This window comes from Ovis aries, chromosome 20 (assembly GCF_016772045.2).
Source record: "Ovis aries strain OAR_USU_Benz2616 breed Rambouillet chromosome 20, ARS-UI_Ramb_v3.0, whole genome shotgun sequence".
Taxonomy (NCBI): Eukaryota; Metazoa; Chordata; class Mammalia; order Artiodactyla; family Bovidae; genus Ovis; species Ovis aries.
In genome coordinates, this window is record NC_056073.1 from 30,352,049 (window position 1) to 30,372,715 (window position 20,667).

The window sequence follows — 20,667 nt, forward strand, 5'->3', positions numbered from 1 at the left end:
ATAAAAGGGAAAAACCCAATGTGTAGGCCAGTGCTATGCAGTGACATTTTAGCTAATAAACTCTGATATCATTTAACATTCAAGAAATGGATAACCTATTTATGATTTATTTCCCCAAAATATCATTAAGCTCCCAATTTCCACTCCCAGAAGGCTCTACTAACGCACAAACAAATACAGTTTTGAGGGCTGTACAAAACCAAAATGATGAGGCTCTAAATTTGACATTCTTCTCTTACTTGTTCTCTGAAATAAAAATGAGTCTGATTCTAAAAATGTTTTATTAATTCTTTACCTGATGCTGATAACCAAACTCCACTGTTTAGCTGAAAATGTTGGATGTCACAGATTAAGAGAGCTGAAAGTGAACTTCCAAGACAGAATTTGAAGTTTTGCTATCAGGTACTGTAAGATAATTTGTGCTCAATCCACACACGAATCATTAGCAAATCCATCACTTTCTATCCTTTACAGGAAACTTACTCACTTTTCCCTTCACCACAGCTCTTCATATTGTGATGCTGGAAAAAGACTCTCCACATTGGAATAAGAATTTAATACAGGACTTATCAGTAATATAAATTGTTCAATGCATCTCCAAGATGTTTGGTGGCAACAACTATGTTGAAATATAAAAACCAAACGAGGAAGGCCCCGCTGGGATTCGAACCCAGGATCTCCTGTTTACTAGACAGGCGCTTTGACCAGCTAAGCCACAGGGCCACTTTTCTAACTGAGATTCAGTTATATCGTATTTGTAATATTTTCTGTGAAATGCAGCATTTTGACAGAAATGTACATGATTTCGTGACAAAGAGAACGAATATATATTTCCAAACCGTATTTCTATACGAAAGCGGAAACTTCAACATATAAAAAATAATGCATTCTTCAGTGCGAGGTTTTAAAAATTATTTTACATTGGCGTGAAATTCCTATTTCACGGTGACTTTCGCCCTCTAGAGGAAATATTGAATATTGCCACACATTAAAAAATTTTATCCATTAATTCATTTTGTCCACAAATGTGGTCACTATTGTACCTCATGTAATTTACTGGGTACTGAAGATAGAACAGTGAACAAAACAAACAAAAACTTCTTCATCTTTAAGATTTATATTCTAGAAACAAATAAATAAAGTGAATTTTTAAAACTTCCCTCTCCAAACAAACGAGAGACATAAGCACCAGTTCCCCAATCTCCGGGTTACAGACTCCAAGATGCTACTTTCTGAGCTAATTCGCTGCACAAGAGCAAGACTACCATGCTTCCTTCGATTTTATCTGACCTGGCACAAGAAAGCAAGCAAAGATAAGGACACACTAATGCAGAGAAGATTCTGCTCATTGCACCAGTGAGTTAAAACTGACTTGATCTCTGTCTTCATTGACTGTAAAAGTGAGTGAAGGATTCAGAGAAGTAATTAAAATTAGGGTGCAATGTGGTAAATACCTCCCACAGGATGCAGGAGGCAGGAGGCAAGGTTCAGGGTCTCTTAGCAGAGTCGAATGACCTCTCTTCCCAGTTTCTGTGTCAGGTTGATGATTGCAGAAGGGTCTGTGGCATGTTGGCCAAATACAGCTTAAGGTGGGGAAGGAACAGATGAGGCCAACTTTTGGAAATGTTTACATAACTTCCTTGTGTTTTGTGCTTTATGGAGAAGCACTGACAGCTTATGCATTCACTGAGCACCCACCAGCTCTTCTGGAAAGACCCTGGAGAACAGAGAAATCACTGAGATCCAGTGACAAATCGATCTAATTTCCTCTGGGCACCCACCAGCTCTTCTCTGCCAGTGTAGCCTGTACCTAAACGATTCACCCTTTCTTACAACAAGATTTATTCATTTCCTTTGTCCTTATGTCCTGTTGCCATGCCTCTCCTTACATAAACAAGTTTTCTAATATGTTCATTATGTATTATTTTGATCATATATACATACACATATATACCAAAATTGACATTTTTGTTTTTTGCACATATAAATTTATATGAATATTATATACTTATGCCTTTAAAAAGCACTTTGACTTTAAGATCCATCAAAATTGCCCTGTGTACACTTAAATCATTGCCTCTAATTTCTGTGTAAAATTCCATAATAGGTATCGTATTTCTTATCTTTTGTCCTTTTTCACCCTAATGGTTTGTACTTTTGAGGTTATGCTTAAAGGATTTTTCTCACTACTAGGTTAAAAATATTCTCTCTTTAAAAAGTACATATTTTCTTCTTTTAAATTTGAGACACGATCTGTCTAGCCATATAGGGAAGTCTACTGGTTTTTTATATGACAGTCTGTTGGAGGTGTGTCTTCTAGTGCTTAAAGTTTTGGTTTAGTAAGGGTCTTCAGAATGTGTTGGTGGTCATGTAGCATCCTATACTTCCTTTAACTTAGCCTCCTTGTATTTTCATGAAATTAGGTATTTAGTAAAATTATGTGTTTTTCTTGTTATAATATATATCTGCAAGGTCAGGGAGAGTTCTAACAACCCATCAAAAGTCATAGCACATAAATAGTAAATTTTATGAAAATAATTGTTTGAATTATGTTTTATGATTTTCCCGTCAAAGAGCCTTCCAAAGATTTGTTCTTTGTTTATATTCTTGTAAGCTTGGGTCAATGTCTCATGAGCCTATGAAATCAATCCTAGACTTTCCAAACTGTAAACAAATACTTTTTGGTTTCTTATCAAAAAAGATATGAGAACAAAATCCTATTGCTGTCATTGGTGAGTGGGAAGGTTTTGAAATTAGTTTGTAAGTTGTGTGTCTACTTGGGTTCAATCCTTGCTCTGGTGCATGAGCTTGTTTTTTTAATTGATCCTTTTCATTAAGAACCGGAAACTCCTTATGTTTGGTCCAGAAACTCTATGAGTTTCTATCTTGTGCGCAAGCTCTTTGGTTATTTTTTGCTCTCCTATAATTCTAAGACCTTGAACAACTAGGATTATGTGATCCTCAAACAACCTTCTCACCAGTGACTTGACTTCTAAAAGGCTCCCAACTCTTCACTAAGGCTCTGGAAATCAGGGCCCAGAATTTAAAGATTTGTTAGACCACTAATATATTACAAGGAAGGAGGGAGAGGAGACAGAGATTGTGTAGGAGAGGTAAAATTTCTCTACTCTAAGGGTTTCTGATTGGGCCTAAGAATTAAACTAGCATAAAACAGATTGATAGGAGAAACCCAAACAAATTTTATTAAGCAAGTTGTACATGGGAGCACTCACAAGAAAAATGAAGACTTAAAGAAGTAATTAGAGTCCAACACTTATGTATTAGGTTGGACAAACATGAAAATGTGACAAGACAAAAGAGTTTGGGCTAGGGCAGTTAATTGTGGAAAAGAGACTTAGAAGATAAGGGTTAGTTTAAGGAGGTTTTTCTTTTTTGGAAAGATTTTTCTCTGCTTGGACTCCCCAGTCTCTGGTAATAAGAATGCTTCCTTCTTCCTGGTACAGGGAGGGCATATTGTATTTCATCTCCTGCTTTCAGAATCAAAAGGAAGTTGAGTGCCCTTTTTCGCATTTGCTGTTTTTCTAGTGTGGTTAACTTTTAGAAAAATCAACATATCAGAGGAGAATATTTTGAAATGGCATGCTCTGAACCCCTATAATTGAAAACATTTTATTTTTATTTTTTGCCTTCCATCTGCATTAATGCACAGATATCCTAAGTTTAACTTAGTGAGCAGTCCCCCTATTGTCTAGCTGTAACTCAGCTGCGAAAAAGAAAGGTCATGAAAGTGCTGCTAATTTTGTTTATAATTTTTTTGAAATAGATACATTTATTCAGCACCTGTTATTTGCTAGGAACTATAGCATGGTAAGATAAGGTGAGGTGTGTATACACAGGGGTTTTGATTGTTGCACTGCTCTATCCTCAGCACTTTGACAAGTGCTTGGCCCACATGTTCAACATACATACTCTTTGAGTGAATGGATAAATATAGGTTAGTCTAGAAGTGTTCAAAGGGGCACAAATCAAGAATCATGTGTTCACAAATGATGTAACTTGAAGATATGTTAAGCTTGTGTGAGAGTGAAATGCAGTAGAAATGTAATTAAGCACCAAAAGTTTCCGCGTTCAAAGCTACCTATCTTTGAATCAGTAATTATGTTTGCTGATATAGTTTGCCAGAAACTTTTCTATCTGGGGATGGGAGGTCTGCTAACTCGAGGTTCCATAGTGTAGTGGTTAGCACATCTGCTTTACACGCAGAAGGTCCTGGGTTCGATCCCCAGTGGAACCAGCTGAGAAGACCTGTATCTTTTTTCTTTTTTCTTCTACAGCTCCAAGGCAAACAGAGTGAGGTTTCGGAGTTTTGTAGGTTAGGCTTCTAATAGCTATTTATGAAACAGAATATATAATTTTCCCCTGACTTCTCTTTGAAAGATCCACTTTCATATACTGTGTAGCTCTGTGAGGCAATGTGAAGCATCAGGTTGTCACCTATTTCTCCTAGACTTTTATGATGACTAGAGATAAATCTGGAAGAAAATGAAATCCACCATAGAATCCTATATGAAACCTAAGAATCCATAAAGTATGAGTGTAAAAGAGAGCCATTACTGGCCAGTGCGGGCACGATGCAGAACATTTGTCTTCTATCTCGCAAAGGCATTTCTGAGGCTGTCTCCATGGCAATGTTGTAAAAACAGTGAGGTGCTTATGAGCAATGCAGCTCCTGCCGTGACTTGGATTCGAACCAAGGTTGCTGCGGCCACAACGCAGAGTACTAACCACTATACGATCACAGCAAGCCATGAAGGAACACCTGCCTCTGGGCTGTACTTCTGCTCTTTTCTCAGGAACATTCATTCCCGTCATCCATAGAAACAGGCACTTTGTTTCCCGTCCTTATTTAGAAATGCCTTCTCAGTTAATTGCCTTATTCTCTCCTCCACTTTCCAACCTCTTGCTCCTGGCCAACAAACCAAAAGGAACAAAAATTGTTTCACTCTGTGCAATTTTTCAAACATGATGGTTCCTCTCTGGGTTGCTAACACTTGTGGAATCACAGCTCTCACTTCCACTTCTAATCCATGCACGTTTCTTGCTTAGTTTTACAAAGCATGGTCCTCAGACCTCCAGCTATGAAACAGGGAGGGTGGTTGCTTTGAAGTGAATCTTACTGATTCCCATTTTTGGCCAAACTGGTCAGAATCTTTGGGTGCTTGGCGTATAATCTGGCCTCATACCAGGTGCCAGAAGTCAGTTCAAGGCAACAAATATGGGTTGATTCTGCCCATACATTTGTGAATTCAGCCCCACCAGGACTCATCCCACCCAATTGCAACCATCAGAAAATGTGGTGTCTAGGGTGCTCACATCTCATTGAAACTACTTTCTCCATTTACTTAGGTTTGGGTTGCCAGAGGCGGAAGTGCTTCTTGTGTGGCCTGGAAGCTCTATGGCCCACCCCTAGCCCCTCACAGACGGCTCTGCGAACACTGATCCTAGAGTCAGAGTCCTGGAGCGCTCCTTCCTTGGTAGGAAACGATTTCCCTTCTTCTCTATACCTGGTTAAATTTCATTCCTGCTTCATTCAGCTTTCCACTGAATTCATTGGGGAAGCTATTCCTGACTTCCTGTCTCCATACAACATATTCCTCTCAGTCTAAGTCAAATTTTATTTTCTCTGTTCCATGATCTTTTTTTTTTTTTTTTGCTTTTCCATCAATGTCCTTATATCAGTTTCTTATGATTAGTTACTGGAGTAATTCTAAATTAATGTCAGTCTCCTCCCTTCTTCCCTCCCCACCCTCACTGTGTTCCAAGAGGAGATAACTGTCTTGTTCAATAGTTTATCACCAGGTTCCACGTTAAGTTCTTTATGAATATTGTTTGGCCCCACAATGAATGAATTAATATGCAGAGATTCCAAACCAATGCTTTATGAAAGCAATCTCCCAACAGTATGTGGCCAAGCACATGACTTTATTGTGTGTGCAGCACGTTATCAGGTAGGGCTATGGGGAGGAAAGGATTGATAGAAAATGAAAGCAAAGTGTTCATATAACAGGAGCTGTCCATAAAAAGCTTCTCAGCAGAGCCAAAACGATGTCAATTTTCTGAGATTTTCTGCCTCCTTCCTTCTAGATCACACAAAGCCATCCTAATTACTGGCAGGTTTGCTGAAGAATTTCCAGTATTAATTTGACCTGGGAAGAGAGCTAGGGATTTTCTCAGTCTCAGGGAAATGAGCTCAGTTAAGTTGAAGGAAAGAAAATGCTGCTCTACAGAGAATGCAGGCCGCTTCTGTCTCAGGCTTGTGTGAGTTGGGCCTCTCCTTCCTTTCTTTCCCTCAGGGACTTTCTCTCACCTTATTTAGAAAGCACCCTATTTATGGACACAAGTGCTTTTCCCTATTTTCTGCTCTGGTGTTTTTAGCAATGGGATTGATTTGCATATGGTTCCCTATACAGAGAGAGAAAAGCTAATCCTGTTGTTAGTTTGTGGTGGGGCACAAAGCCTAGAAAATGGCCTCTTTTCTTATGCTTTTTATTTCTGAAAGCCTTTCTGAGGGTTCTGTCTGACACGTTTACTACGGTGATTCTGAGTACGATAAAGAGGGTGGCCTATGAACTTCCTAGCTCTATGCTTACCAATACCATGGACTTTTCTACTTCTGATTTTCATAAGTTTTCTATAAAAAAGTAAACTTAAAACTTTCCCTCTTAGCTTACCATCTCCCTTTCCTATATTATTTAAAAAGAAAAAAATCTCTGTAGGTGGCGTTTTCTGATGATCCAGTAATTAGATTCCTCTGCCCTTTCTAAATCTAGCTTGTATATCTGGAAGTTAGTTCTTATACTGTTGAAGCCTAGCTTGAAGGATTTTGAGTGGAATTTGATTACAGAACTTCCACAGGACTGGGAAACAGAGACTCTTGGAGGGCACAAGCAAAACCCTGTGCACACCAGGACCCAGGAGAAAGGAGCAGTGACCCCACAAGAGACTGAGACAGACTTGCCTGTGAGTGTTTGGGAGTCTCTGGCGGAGGTGTGGGTTGACAGTGGCCTGTCGTGGGGTCAGGGGCACTGGTAGCAGCAGTCCTGGGAGGCAGTTGCCATTACCTGTACCATAGAGCGTGTAGTCTACTATAGTGACTGCAAAGTCTAGGACTGGGCCGCCTCAGGCCAAACTACAGGGAGGCAGCAGAGTCCCAGCCATCAGGGGTAAATTGGATTGGAGATTTACTGAGCATGGCCCTGCCCACCAGAGCAAGACCCAGTTTTCCCCAGAGCCAGTCTCTCCCATCAGGAAGCTTAAATGAACTTCTTATCCTCACCCATTAGAGGGCAGATAGAGTGAAAACCACAATGACAGAAAACTAACCAAAATGATCACATGGATCACAGCCTTGTGTAACTCAGTGAGAAAACTGTGTTGCTGCCTGTCCTTCAACCAATTCTTTTTTATAACCTCTTGGTAAACTCTCTATGACCGGTTAACAAAAGGTTAACAATCTTGGGCCTGTTTTGATTGACTGTGTAGAGCATTTTGGCACTAGTAGAACTGGATGACTGTGTACTGCAACTTATACCTCCAACTTAGAGATGGGAGGCCTTGAGGGGAGAGGAGAGAGGGACAGTGAGCCTGTAAATATAGCATGATTAGTTTATGGGCAGGGTAATTTCATAGGCTAATGAGTGGATTATTCCAATTCTTTGGGGAAAAGGGCAGAGATTTCCAGGTATTGGGCCACAGCCCACTTTTTGACCTTTTACAGTTAGCCTCAGAACTGTCCTTGTGGCTCAGCTGGCAAAGAATCTACCTATAGTGCAGGAGACCCTGGTTCAATCCCTGGGTTGGGAAGATCCCCTGGGGAAGGGAAAGGTTACCTACTCCAGTATTCTGGCCTGGAGAATTTCATGGACTGCGTAGTCCATAGGGTCACAAAGAATCGGACCTGACTGAGTGACTTTCACTTCAGAACTGTCATGGTGCTAGTGGGTGTGTCATTTAACTGTTAAAATATTACAATGAGCATATGAGGCTCAAAGTCTACTGGAAGTTGAATCTTCTGCCATCTTTGTATCCCGTTGGTTCTAACCAGTCTTTGTCATGTTTTATGGCTATGTCATTCTTTTAAAGGCTGTGCCCTACCCTCTTCCTTCCAAGGAGGATCTGGAGAAGGGAGAGAAGCCCAGTGGAACTCTCATCAGTTCAGTTCAGCTGTTCTCTTGCCTTCAATCTTTCCCTGCATCAGGATCTTTTCCAATGACCCTCTTATATTACTTATAATCGCTCTATATCACCATCCATTTGCAATGACTGAAGCATCTAAAATCGTATTGGAGTATATGGAATTAGTAAAAATTTATAGGTTTTCTCATTTTTCTCAAAAGAAAACACATCTCTTTTAAATTCCCTCAGTGAAAACAAAGAAACAATACTAGCTATGCATGCTAAAGTCAGTTTTACAAATACTATCATAGACATGACTCAACATTGATATTTATATTCATGTTAATATATGTCATACACAAGCAAATGCAGTAGCTTGATCCTCACCAAGGAAAGACTTGCTGCCCAATTGCAGAGTGCACTTAGTAGATAGGCAGCAGTTCTTGTCTCCTTCAGTGTTCCTAGAGTTTCAGAGTTCCACCCAACTCAAGGCATGTCCTTTCCTAGTGCAGTCCATATCAGTGGCAAAGCAAGGTGGGGAAGTAAAACCTGATCTGGGGACATTTTCACCAACGTGGGGCAACTCTGAAAGGTAATACAGGCTCCATTGCTCCCCATGTTTGTCTGGCCTGTATTACAGTTTGACATCCTCTGTCCAATCCTAGTTCCTTCCTCTACCAATGTTGGTCCCTGATAAACATCTTGCACCCCAAACTGTCTGAAGCATCTGATTCTAGAGAACCCAACCTGCACCACTATATGATCATAGTTTTTTTCCTTGGCCTTTTGCATTTTACTATCATTTCATTCAAAAAGGCTTCTGCAAATGAAGACTAAGAGTAGCAAATAAATCCTGTACTGAATTATAAAGAATGTTCTCCAAAATCTTTCAGGTTTTGAACCACATAATAAGGTGAGGTCAATACTATTTCTATGGTGTCTTTTTTTTTTTTAAGTGGGTTGGATTTCATACTTTTTCTATTTAGCTAATTTGTATTATCAAATTTATTATCTCAAGAGATCAGGGTTGCTGTTGTTTTTGACTACTTATACACATTAAGTTGCACAGCCAAAGTCCTATATTATAGTGGCCCTCCCCCTTCAAGTTCATAACCTCATGGGCCTTCTGGTTATTCCCAAGAAAAACATATTTTCTGTCTTAAGGCTTTTGCACGTTGTTACTTCTACTTGAAATTCTCTTTCTCTGTCTTGCTTCTTTTTCGATTTATGTAGGTCTCTGATCAGGTAACTCCTTTAAAAGAGGTTGTCTCCACTTAGCCACTATCTAAAATGAGTTCCCATTATGCTTTATGACCTATCTCCTCCCTATATTCTTCGCAGCAATATTGTCTTACATATTTACGTGTTTGCTTGGGGCTCCCTCACCTAGTGGTGGACCGGTGGTAAAGAACTTACCTGCCAATGCAGGGGACCTAAGAAAGATCACTGGCTTCGATCACTGGGTGGGAAAGATGCCCTGGAGGACGGCATGGCAATCCACTCCAGTATTCTTGCCTGGAGAATCTCATGGACTGAGACTTGCAGGCTAAGTTAATGGGGTCGCAGTTCTAGACTGAAGCGACAGCACGCACGAACAAAACTAAGGTATCTTCCAGGGAGGCAGATTTTAAGCCGCATTTGACTGTCTACACAGGAGTGCATTAAACAAATGTATGTATCCCAAAGAAATAGGTTCAAGGATTTACACGAGATTAAGAAAATACTGTATGATTTTAATCGACAAGCTAATTTCCCATTACGGATAAATCCTCAAGAAAATGAAAGAACTCAAGAATTTCACATGATAAAAACTATCCTTTAGTTATGTCACTTATTCAAAACGTTCTCAAAGGATTTTTCTACTATACTCAATACTGCTAAATGTTTCCTAAAGGTAACCAGTGCCCCCCATATTGACTACGTAAGAACACTACCAGGAAACATTAGGGTTATCTGGTTTCAAGAAGCTACCTGTTGATTCACCCCCCAGCTTCTAAGTAAGCCCCTCGTGAACATACTAGTCCACGTGAACGTCAATTCAGACCATATTTTAAAACGCCGTCAGAATTGCTTCACAGCCTCAGTGCAAGCATCTTACAGCCTTATCACTCAAAATACACAGTAATCACAGCTCTTTCTTTGACAATGTAAGTTGGCTCTGAAAAGAGCCGTTGTTTTCTTCACCTTTCCTAACCTCTTTATTTGGCCTTGTGGTGGCTCTCAGTTTTCTTAGGCAGTAGCACGGCCTGGATGTTAGGCAAGACACCACCCTGAGCAATGGTGACCTTACCCAGCAGCTTGTTGAGTTCTTCATCGTTGCGGATAGCCAGCTGCAAGTGACGCGGGATGATTCGCGTCTTCTTGTTGTCCCGGGCCGCATTGCCCGCCAGCTCTAGGATCTCGGCCGTCAGATACTCCAGCACCGCCGCCAGGTACACCGGGGCCCCAGCACCTACCCGCTCGGCATAGTTGCCTTTGCGGAGCAAACGGTGTACGCGGCCAACGGGGAACTGAAGCCCAGCTCGCGAGGAACGGGTCTTAGCTTTAGCACGAGCCTTACCACCTTGCTTGCCACGTCCAGACATTTCGAACTCTACAGCTGCAACGCAAATAAACTTACTATTGTAAAGCTCCAGGTGCAGCGTCTTTTATAAGCCTAATTGGGCGCGAAAAAGAACATGCGTCATTGGTTACGTTAGTGGGTTCATTTTAACCAATGGGAATGAGAGATTGGGATTCTTCCGTTCTGATTGGGCATAACTAATTTATGACGTCTTTTTCAACCACCACCAATCGACTAAGACTTTAACCTATGACCTTATTTGCATAGGAGGTTCTATATAAAAGAGGCATTTTGCGTTCTGTATCACTTTTTTCTGGTTTGCGTTTTAGACTTCGGCGTTAGTCTTTAAAACCATGCCGGAACCAGCGAAGTCCGCTCCGGCCCCGAAAAAGGGCTCCAAAAAAGCGGTGACCAAGGCGCAGAAGAAGGACGGCAAGAAGCGCAAGCGCAGCCGCAAGGAGAGTTACTCCGTGTACGTGTACAAAGTGCTGAAGCAAGTCCACCCGGACACCGGCATCTCGTCCAAGGCCATGGGCATCATGAACTCCTTCGTGAACGACATCTTCGAGCGCATCGCGGGCGAGGCATCGCGTCTGGCGCACTACAACAAGCGCTCGACCATCACATCCAGGGAGATCCAGACGGCCGTGCGCCTGCTGCTGCCTGGGGAGCTGGCCAAGCACGCGGTATCTGAGGGCACCAAGGCCGTCACCAAGTATACCAGCGCCAAGTAAAGTTGTCCTGTGACCATTCTTAAACCAACCACAAAGGCTCTTTTAAGAGCCACTAAGTTTTCAATATAAAGAACTGTAAACACGTACTCAACTTTTTTTTATAACACCGCAGCGTTCTTGGTAAATACTAGCCGTTATCGCTAAATGCTGTGTTCTGTGGTGTAATTTTAGCCCTTTCAGTGAAAACTTCCGGGCCCTAAAAAGGGCCTTTGAGTACACAAATAAGGTGAAACTTTTTCTTTCAGCCGCCGAAGCCATAGAGGGTGTGTCCTTGGCGCTGGAGCGCGTAGACCACGTCCATGGCGGTGACAGTCTTGCGCTTGACCCCGCGGATCTGCTCGTAGATGAGGCCAGAGATGAGCTTGACTCCTCCACGCCGAGCCAGGCGGCGAATAGCGGGCTTAGTGATGCCCTGAATATTGTCTCGCAAAACTTTACGGTGACGCTTGGCGCCCCCCTTTCCCAAAACCTTTCCACCCTTACCACGTCCAGATATTCCGAGACCCGAGAACAGTAAAGTACCTTCAGTTTGTTGCAGCCCCTTTAGTGCGTAGAGTCTGCGGACCAGAATGAAAACCCAAAGTGCTTTGGCGGGAAGCTCTCTGGGTTGGGGAGGGTTCTTAAAGAAACAAGCCAACCATATTACTCCCTTTCTGTTCTTTCAGTGAATTCTTTTCACTAGCCTCAAGGCCTAGGCTGTATATTTTCCCTTTTCTCATTTAATGTGTTTCTCTCCTCATCCTCGTTAAATTACAAAACCTTAACCTTGTAGATGTTACATAAAACCACAGAATAAAATATTCTATCTTTACTTTCTCTAATAGTATTTGCATAATGTTATATCTTGGTTTTTTTTTAATATATGAAGGAAACACTAACTTCCAGAAATAGAACAAGATGTTCTGATAAAATAGAATTTTGAGACCTTCCAGATGTATTGCTAAATTCTCTTCTATTCAGTGTCAATTTTCATTTTTAATAAGTTCCTATTATTTTGCTGATAATGTGTAGAACCGTTTTACAAAAAAGAACTCTATATTAATGATCTAGATTTGGTTTCTGTGTAGATAATTAAAAATTTTTTTAAATTAACCATCCCGCTAATAAGTATAACGTAATAAACGCTTTATCCACTGATTGGAGGAACTTAATTGATCGTTTATTGAGTATTTCACTTAAAATTATTTCTAGAGTTTTTATTCTGATCAGTCTATGATAGTGCTCTAGGGTTTTAATTATTTGTAATGTTGAAATACAAGTATTTGCCAGTGAACTCATACCTCACAATTGTTTATTTCAAGTTAATTTTTACCATTATACTATTCTGGACTGTGAAGAAGGCTGAGTGCCGAAGAATTGATGCCTTTGAACTGTGGTGTTGGAGAAGACTCTTGAGAGTCCCTTGGACTGCAAGGAGATTCAACCAGTCCATTCTGAAGGAGATCAGCCCTGGGATTTCTTTGGAAGGAATGATGCTAAAGCTGAAGCTCCAGTACTTTGGCCACCTTATGCTTAGAGTTGACTCATAGACTCTGATGCTGGGAGGGATTGGGGGCAGGAGGAGAAGGGGACGACCGAGGATGAGATGGCTGGATGGCATCACGGACTCGATGGACGCGAGTCTGAGTGAACTCCGGGAGATGGTGATGGACAGGGAGGCCTGGCGTTCTGCGATTCATGGGGTCGCAAAGAGTCGGACGCGACTGAGCGACTGAACTGAACTGAGGTGCAAGAATGAAGTTCTTTTAGTACTCTTAACTGTAATAAATTTATACATTTATTAGGGTATATTTGTTATTTTTGAAATAGTTTGTCCTCCTAATCAGAAAAATACTGAATCCGAGCCTTTAAATGTCTTGTAGATGTTTTTCTAGGTAACATATAATTTTTTTAAAATTTACTTTCATTACTTAGAAGAGCAGTTAATTTTTCATTAGTGAATAGTACAAAATTCAAATAGAGAAAAGAAAGTCTACCTTTGTCTTTCTAAGAAAGTCTTTATAAAAAAGATTATGTATTTTAAACATTCCTGTTTATACATGCTTAATTTAAAATATATTTATAATTTAACTACTGCTTAAATTCTGAGAAATTTTAATCTCTTCTTTCAGCATTAGCAAGTAATCCCATTGTTATTCAATGATTTTCTTACTTTCCTTTATTTCAGTGAGTTACTTTTAGAAGCTTGCATTATAGAATTTTCAAAGGACTCCTATAAACTATCAATTTTATGGAATTAATAACTTTTGAAACAACAAAACTGATTCAAACAACAGGAACAAAATTCAGTATATTTTATAGAGGGGGTAGATAGCTAGTATAGGTTAATTCAAGTTAAGTGAAGTTGTTCAGTCGTGTTCGACTCTTTTCGACCCCATGGACTGTAGCCCACCAGGCTCCTTCCATCCATGGAATTTTCTAGGCAGAGTACTGGAGTGGGTTGCCATTTCCTTCTCCAGGGAATTCAAGTTAATTTAAGGGCAAATACAAATTGAAAATAAGAGGCTTAATTATCCATCCCTTTTCCCTTTTTCTCTTTCAAAAATTTTTTCTCTGTCCTTTTCAAAGGTATGTAAATTTTCTTAATGGCTAAAAACACCCTTTGGCTAGCCTCCTATCTCAAGAATGTTTCCTCAAGGACCTTGGAGTCCTCTTTTTGAAATGTAATCAACAAGGGAAAGTGCTCTGTTTCCCAGTTTTCCGACTCTAGATTGCAAAGCCTACTAATGTAATGGATGTACCCTCTTACCTATATAACAGGTTTTTTCCCCCTCTTTTGAAATCTCTTTAATAAAACATTGCCTGTGTTGAGCACAATGTTTTTAATAAGCATGAAGCTTAGTCTATAATAAATTTTCTCTTGTTTTAAATTCTATTTTCCCAACATTAGTTAACTGGAATATATTTTACAAACCCTTCTCTACTTTAAAATAAATCAGTAAAATTCCCACCAACTACTAGCCTTTCTCCCTATCTGGTTTCATGAGTTTTTGCATAACAGCTAGTGATTGTAAGACTAGTAATGAATGTATATGTGAAAAGTTTGTCAGATTCTTTATAACTTCTGAAATTGAGAGACAAAGGCTTATTATTCTATAAAGATACAATGTATTATAAAAATACAGTGCTCTTCCTATTATATAGTATGTTATACAATACTATGTTCAAAAAATACATAGTAACTGACTTAATAGGTCAAGATAAACTTTAGTTTAAATCAAGTGTTTTCTTTATATCTTTATGTTCTTTCACAGTTGAAGTGTAGCTGAACATGCCACCCCAAACTATGCCACCCCTCTTGTCATAAGGATTATTTTGAACTAATTATTTTCGAGAAACAGCATAGACAGGAGAATTTCTGAAAACAAAAATTATACTTTTGTAAGAGACACTTATAGAGGAAAGCTCCATTTACGTCTCCCTCTCCATACTAAGCAGAGAAGGATGATTCTAAATTGCAAAAAAAAAAAAAAAAAAAAAGAATTCTGGGACAAAGCACCCACTTTAATCTGCATTGTGTTCAGTGGCTTCAGTCATGCCTGACTCTTTGCGACCCCATGGACTGTAGCCCACCAGCCTCTGTCCGTGAGAGTTTCCCCACAAGAATACTAGAGTGAGTTGCTATGCCCTTCCCCAGGGGATCCTCCAGACCCAGGCATCAAACCTGCATCTCCTGCACTGCAAGTGGATTCTTTACCTGTGAGCCACTGGGGAAGTCCTTACCTTTGTTTACTATGCATTTTTTGGAAAAACTTGTAATGGTAACCGTGCCCCAAACCCCTGCCCTCATACAACTTTGTTTTGTCTTTCATTTCAGTCCCCAAAGGTGTTCAATCTACTGTACAATTGAGCTCATTTCATGTTAGCAAGGTTATGCTCAAAATCCTTCAAGCTAGGCTTCAACAGTACATAAACCAAGAACTTCCAGATGTACACGCTGACTTTCAAAAAGGCAGAGGAACCAGAAATCAAATTGCAAACATTCACTGAATCATGGAGAAAGCAAGAGAGTTCCAGAAAAACATCTACTTTTGTTTCATTGACTATACTAAAGCCTTTGACTGTGTGGATCACAACAAACTGTGGAGAATTCTTCAGGTGAGGGGAAAACAAGACCACCTTAGCTGTCTCTGAGAAACCTGTATGCAAGTCAAGAGGCAACAGTTAGAACTGAACACAGAACAATGGACTGGTTCAAAACTGGGAAAGAAATATGACAAGGCTGTATATTCCTTATTTAACTTCTATGCAGAGTACATCATGTGAAATGCCAGGCTGAACAAATCGCAAACTGGAATCAAGATTGCCAGGAGAAATATCAACAACCTCAGATATGAAGATTATACCACTCTAACAGAAAGTGAAGAACTAAAGAACCTCCTGAAGAGGGTGAAAGAGTATAGTGAAAAAGATGGCTTAAAACTCAATATTCAAAAAACTAAGATCATGGCATCTGGTACCGTCATTGACAGATTTTATTTTCTTGGGCTCCAAAATCACTAAGGACAGTGACTGCAGCCATGAAATTAAAAGGCATTTATTCCTTGGGAAAAAAAGCTATGACAAACCTAGATAGCATATTAAAAAGCAGAGACATCACTTTGCCAATAAAAGACTGCATAGTCAAGCTATGGTTTTTCCAGTAGTCAAGTATGGATGTGAGAGTTGGACCATAAAGAAAGCTGAGCACCAAAGAATTGATGCTTTTAAAACTGTCATTTTAAAAGATCCTTGAGAGTCCCTTGGACTGCAAGGAGATCAAATCAGTCAATCCTAAAGGAAATCAACCCTGAATATTCATTGGAAGGCTGATGCTGAAGCTCCAATACTTTGGCCACCTGATGTGAAGAACTGACTCACTGGAAAAAATCCTGATGCTGGGAAAGACTGAAGGCAAAAGGAGAAGGAGGAGCCCAAGGATGAGATGGTTAGACAGTATCAATGGATACGAATTTGAGAAAACTGAAGGAGATAGCAGAGGTCAGAGGAGCCTGGTGTGCTGCAGTCCATTGGGTGGCAAAGATTCAGATTTGACTTAGCAGTTGAACAACAACAAAGATCATATATAAGGTGGTGGCTTGGGTCATCTTGAGGCGCTTACTCATTTTTCCTAAGTGTCTCTCATATACATATGAGGTATACATGTTAATAAAAATTTGGTGATTTTGAACTTGTCTTATAGGAAGTCTCAGCCAAGAATTTAAAGGGAAAAATATTTTCTCCCCTCTCCTACACAGTATGAATCAAATCCAGCAGCAAACTATCGGTCACACTTGCGAAATATATCTATACCAAACCATCATCTATTGCCCCCAGTTTAGGCCAAACCGCCATTATCTCTCAAAAAGACCATTGCAATAGCCTTCCTAATTTATATCATTACTTCCAAACTTTGTATTCACCATATAATTGCCTTAGTGAACTTTGAAAGAAATGTAAATTAGGTTATGCCATTCCTTCATTCAAAACCCTTAGAATGATTTGTAAAAACATAACATAGCATATAAAACCTACATGATCATAAAGCCCTACATGATCTGATCTCTTCCTGTCTCTGTGAACTCCCTTTCTACCCTTGTTTTCTCTGCTCTTGATCTTCCTTAAATATTCTTGATCTTAAAGTTGATCTTTATCTTCTCATCTCAAAATGAATAGATGCCCAAACTGTCTGTAATGGAGCAGAAAGAAAGAAAGGAAAGAAAGAAAGGAAAGGAAGAAAGGAAAGAAAGAAAGAAAGAAAGAAAAGAAAGAAAGGAAGGAAGAAAGAAAGAAAGAAAGAAAGAAAGAAAAAGAAAGAAAGAAAGAAAGAAAAAGAAAGTGAAGTTGCTCAGTCATGTCCGACTCTTTGCGACCCCATGGACACCATGGCTCCTCCGTCCATGGGGTTTTCTAGGCAAGAGTACTGGAGTGGGTTGCCATTTCCTTCTCCAGGAAACTTCCTGACCCAGGGATGAAACCCAGGGCTCCCACATTGTAGACAGACGCTTTACCATCTGAGCCACCGCATAAATACTTACAAATATAAGGAAAAAAATGTTTAACTACATTATCAACCCAGAACTTTGGATTTGAAATAGAAACAAAAACAAAAACAAAAACAAAAACACAAAACTTTAAGTTATTGCAATGGTGGAGGTCCTCATCGACTGTGGTCCTCCAGGCTCCTCTTCAGGGCATTTTCCAGGCAAGCATACTGGAGTGGGTTGACATTTCCTTCTTCAGGGGATCTTCCTGACCCACTCAGGGATCGAACCTGAGTCTCCTGCATCTTACACTGCAGGTGGATTCTTTGCACCTGAGCCATTGGGGCAGCCTGTATTGTAATGAAAGAGCTTTAATTTACTTTAAAACTTTTGTTTACAAATATTTTCTGTGCATCATTTATAAATATAAGGTTGAGTTCAGATTTTTTACTAATACAGACAACAGTATAAATCAACAAAATATTAGTAGTTGGTGTTGAAGGATAGAATAGGCCACCCCAAGATACTCCATTTAGCACAAAGATTGATTTGCCCAACTGAAGTATTTGAGATGAAGCAGATCCAAGAAAGTCTTCTTGCCTTCCTTTGATTTTCCTAAAAGTTGGACACAAATTGACAAGAGATGTCCCTCCTCTCTACCAGGAAGGATAATTTTAATCCCAATAGACAATGGAGGAGGTATCAATTTAAATATGCCTAGGAGAATCTACTCTTGTTTCCCTGGTAACCTCCTCATAACTGACCTCCTCACATCTTCAACAGCAAATAGTATTTATGGTGGAGTTCTTTTTATTTTTTTGTGTCCATACCTCAGAAGTTTGAGGGATCTTAATTCCCCAATAAGGGATTGAATTTGCGTTATCAGCAGTGAAAGCCTCCAGAGAACTCCTGGCCTTCTAAGGCACCTTGGGAGGTATTCATTTTTCCCTGGATTTCTTCCATGTTTACATGAGGTACACATGTTAAGAAACTTGTTTTTCTCTTTAGAATTTGTCTTTTATTACAAGACTTGTTATTTGAAAACTGGGTTTTGCCCCTTGGTGGGTATCGAACCGAAAGGTACAACCAAGCCAAAGATCAGAAGGAAGAAAGGATTTATTATTACAAAAAGCAACTAAAGAGAACACCAGGGATATTCCCAAAGCAGTTTCTCCCTGAACAGCAAAATTGGGGGTTTTAAGCCAAGGGAACATGCATATTCATAAAGGGTCTGGAGCAGAGGAGAAATCAGCATAGAACTGGGGCAAAGGTTGATTCAAGTTACCAGGGGCAAAATTATCATTCTATCCTCCACCTAGGTGGGGTCTTTCCTGCAGAACTCAAAGACTTATCAGATTATCTATATGCCTTGAGGAACTAGAACTCTGTTTTATTGCTGAACTGTTATCTCTTTACTCGGAGAAGGCAAATGGCACCCCACTCCAATACTCTTGCCTGGAAAATCCCATGGATGGAGGAGCCTGGTTGGCTGCAGTCCGTGGGGACGCAAAGAGTTGGGCACGACTGAGCGACTTCACTTTCACTTTTCACTTTCATGCATTGGAGAAGGAAATGGCAACCCACTCCAGTGTTCTTGCTTGGAGAATCCCAGGGACGGGGGAGCCTGGTGGGCTGCCGTCTATGGGGTCACACAGAGTCGGACACGACTGAAGTGACTTAGCAGTAGCAGTATCTCTTTACTGCTTTTCCTTTATTCCTGCATTCTCTTACTTCTCTTCAGATCAATTACTGAGACTGTTAAACGACAACCATTGCCACTAGGCTTATATAAAAAAATGATTTTAGCCAAAATGGCTCATGTCACAAAACCATTCCTGGGAAATTCTGGTGATCCAGTGGTTAGGATTCCACTCTTTCACTGTCGAGGGCCAGAGTTCAATTCCTGATCGAGGAATTAAGATCCCACAAACTGCAGGGCGACGCCAAAAAAAAAAAAGAGAGAGGGAGAAAGCCATTCCTGGTTCTTTCTGGGTAACCCCTAACCCATCTGCTTACAGGCTCTCTGTCAAAAACTCACGAGGGTGCGGAAAAGTAACTCCCCTCCCCCCTACAATTGGAAGACATAAACACAAACACAATGGAATAATGAATGAAATCACTTGGGTTACATAGCTCCTGAACAACCTGTTAAAAGTCAAACATTTTACTTTTTTGATAAGCCGTATCAGTGTCTAGGATTGTTAGATATTGTCAACATTTATTCCAATAAGTCTTACTTATGTTAATACGTAAGGGTCTCCTGGCTCAGAGAGTAAAGCGTCTGCCTACAATGCAGGAGAACCGGGTTCAATCCTTGGGTCGGGAAGATCTCCTGGAGAAGGAAATGGTAACCCATTCCAGTATTCTTGCCTGGAAAACCCCATGGACCGAGAAGCCTAGTAGGCTACAGGCCATGGGGTCGCAGAGTCGGACACGACTGAGCGACTTCACTTCACTCTACTTCATGTTAATACCAGAATTTTAAACATACAATAGGATGAGTGAGGTAAGTGCTAAAAAAATTCGACGTAGGAAGAAGCAATTTTAGTGAAAAAAAAAAAAAAAAAAAGTTGAAAAAGAATGAGCTAAACTGACCAAATTTTACACTAAGGGTTTTTGACCTGTAATCCATACATGCCACTATATGAAGCCAAAAGTTTTCCTACTAAGTTTTGTATTTTTCTGTCATCCAACATTATTAACAAATGTCAAGCTCTTTTACCGAAACTATGGGTGGCCCTGAAAAGAGCCTTTGGTTTGGACTCCGAGGAGTTACTATACTCCAGGCAACTACTTGCCCTTGGCCTTGTGGTGGCTCTCGGTCTTCTTGGGCAGCAGCACCGCCTGGATGTTGGGCAGGACGCCGCCCTGAGCGATGGTGACTTTGCCCAGCAGCTTGTTCAGCTCCTCGTCGTTGCGGATGGCCAGCTGCAGGTGACGCGGGATGATACGGGTCTTCTTGTTGTCCCGGGCCGCGTTGCCCGCCAGCTCCAGAATCTCGGCCGTCAGGTACTCCAGCACCGCCGCCAGGTACACTGGCGCGCCGGCCCCGACCCGCTCGGCATAGTTACCCTTGCGGAGCAGCCGGTGAACACGGCCCACAGGGAACTGGAGCCCAGCTCGCGAGGAGCGTGTCTTGGCTTTGGCACGAGCCTTGCCGCCTTGTTTACCTCGCCCAGACATTACAAATCTTAAGTTCACCCCAAACGGCTACCGGAAGAGTGAAATTACAAGGGTAGCATTTCTTTTATAACCCTCATTAGGCGCGAAA

The 20,667-nt window shown here is 40.6% G+C and overlaps 4 protein-coding genes and 3 non-coding genes across 7 annotated transcripts; 2 read left to right on the forward strand and 5 right to left on the reverse strand.

The window, feature by feature from the left end:
- Positions 1-649: 649 nt before the first annotated feature.
- TRNAT-AGU (transfer RNA threonine (anticodon AGU)) lies at positions 650-723 on the reverse strand. Its single transcript has one exon. It is a non-coding gene; the product is annotated as a tRNA-Thr (tRNA).
- Positions 724-4,182: 3,459 nt separating this feature from the next.
- Positions 4,183-4,255, forward strand: TRNAV-UAC (transfer RNA valine (anticodon UAC)). The gene has a single exon. It is a non-coding gene; the product is annotated as a tRNA-Val (tRNA).
- Positions 4,256-4,691: 436 nt separating this feature from the next.
- TRNAH-GUG (transfer RNA histidin (anticodon GUG)) lies at positions 4,692-4,763 on the reverse strand. Its single transcript has one exon. It is a non-coding gene; the product is annotated as a tRNA-His (tRNA).
- Positions 4,764-9,848: 5,085 nt separating this feature from the next.
- LOC114109581 (histone H4-like) lies at positions 9,849-12,094 on the reverse strand (the record flags this gene model as incomplete). The annotated part of the gene is made up of 1 exon (XM_042236855.2): positions 9,849-12,094. A coding segment is annotated over one exon (420 nt), but the record flags the coding sequence as incomplete, so codon positions are not given.
- On the reverse strand, positions 10,285-10,760 carry LOC114109690 (histone H2A type 1-H). The gene has a single exon (XM_027959079.3). It carries the CDS (start codon positions 10,719-10,721, stop codon positions 10,335-10,337), a length of 387 nt encoding a protein of 128 aa, XP_027814880.1. The 5' UTR covers positions 10,722-10,760; the 3' UTR covers positions 10,285-10,334.
- Positions 11,005-14,247, forward strand: LOC101106041 (histone H2B type 1-K). Its single transcript, XM_060403399.1, has one exon. The coding sequence runs from the start codon at positions 11,053-11,055 to the stop codon at positions 11,431-11,433; it is 381 nt and encodes a 126-aa protein (XP_060259382.1). The 5' UTR covers positions 11,005-11,052; the 3' UTR covers positions 11,434-14,247.
- A 5,879-nt stretch (positions 14,248-20,126) lies between these two features.
- On the reverse strand, positions 20,127-20,619 carry LOC114109582 (histone H2A type 1). The gene has a single exon (XM_042237197.2). The coding sequence runs from the start codon at positions 20,577-20,579 to the stop codon at positions 20,187-20,189; it is 393 nt and encodes a 130-aa protein (XP_042093131.1). The 5' UTR covers positions 20,580-20,619; the 3' UTR covers positions 20,127-20,186.
- Positions 20,620-20,667: the final 48 nt, after the last annotated feature.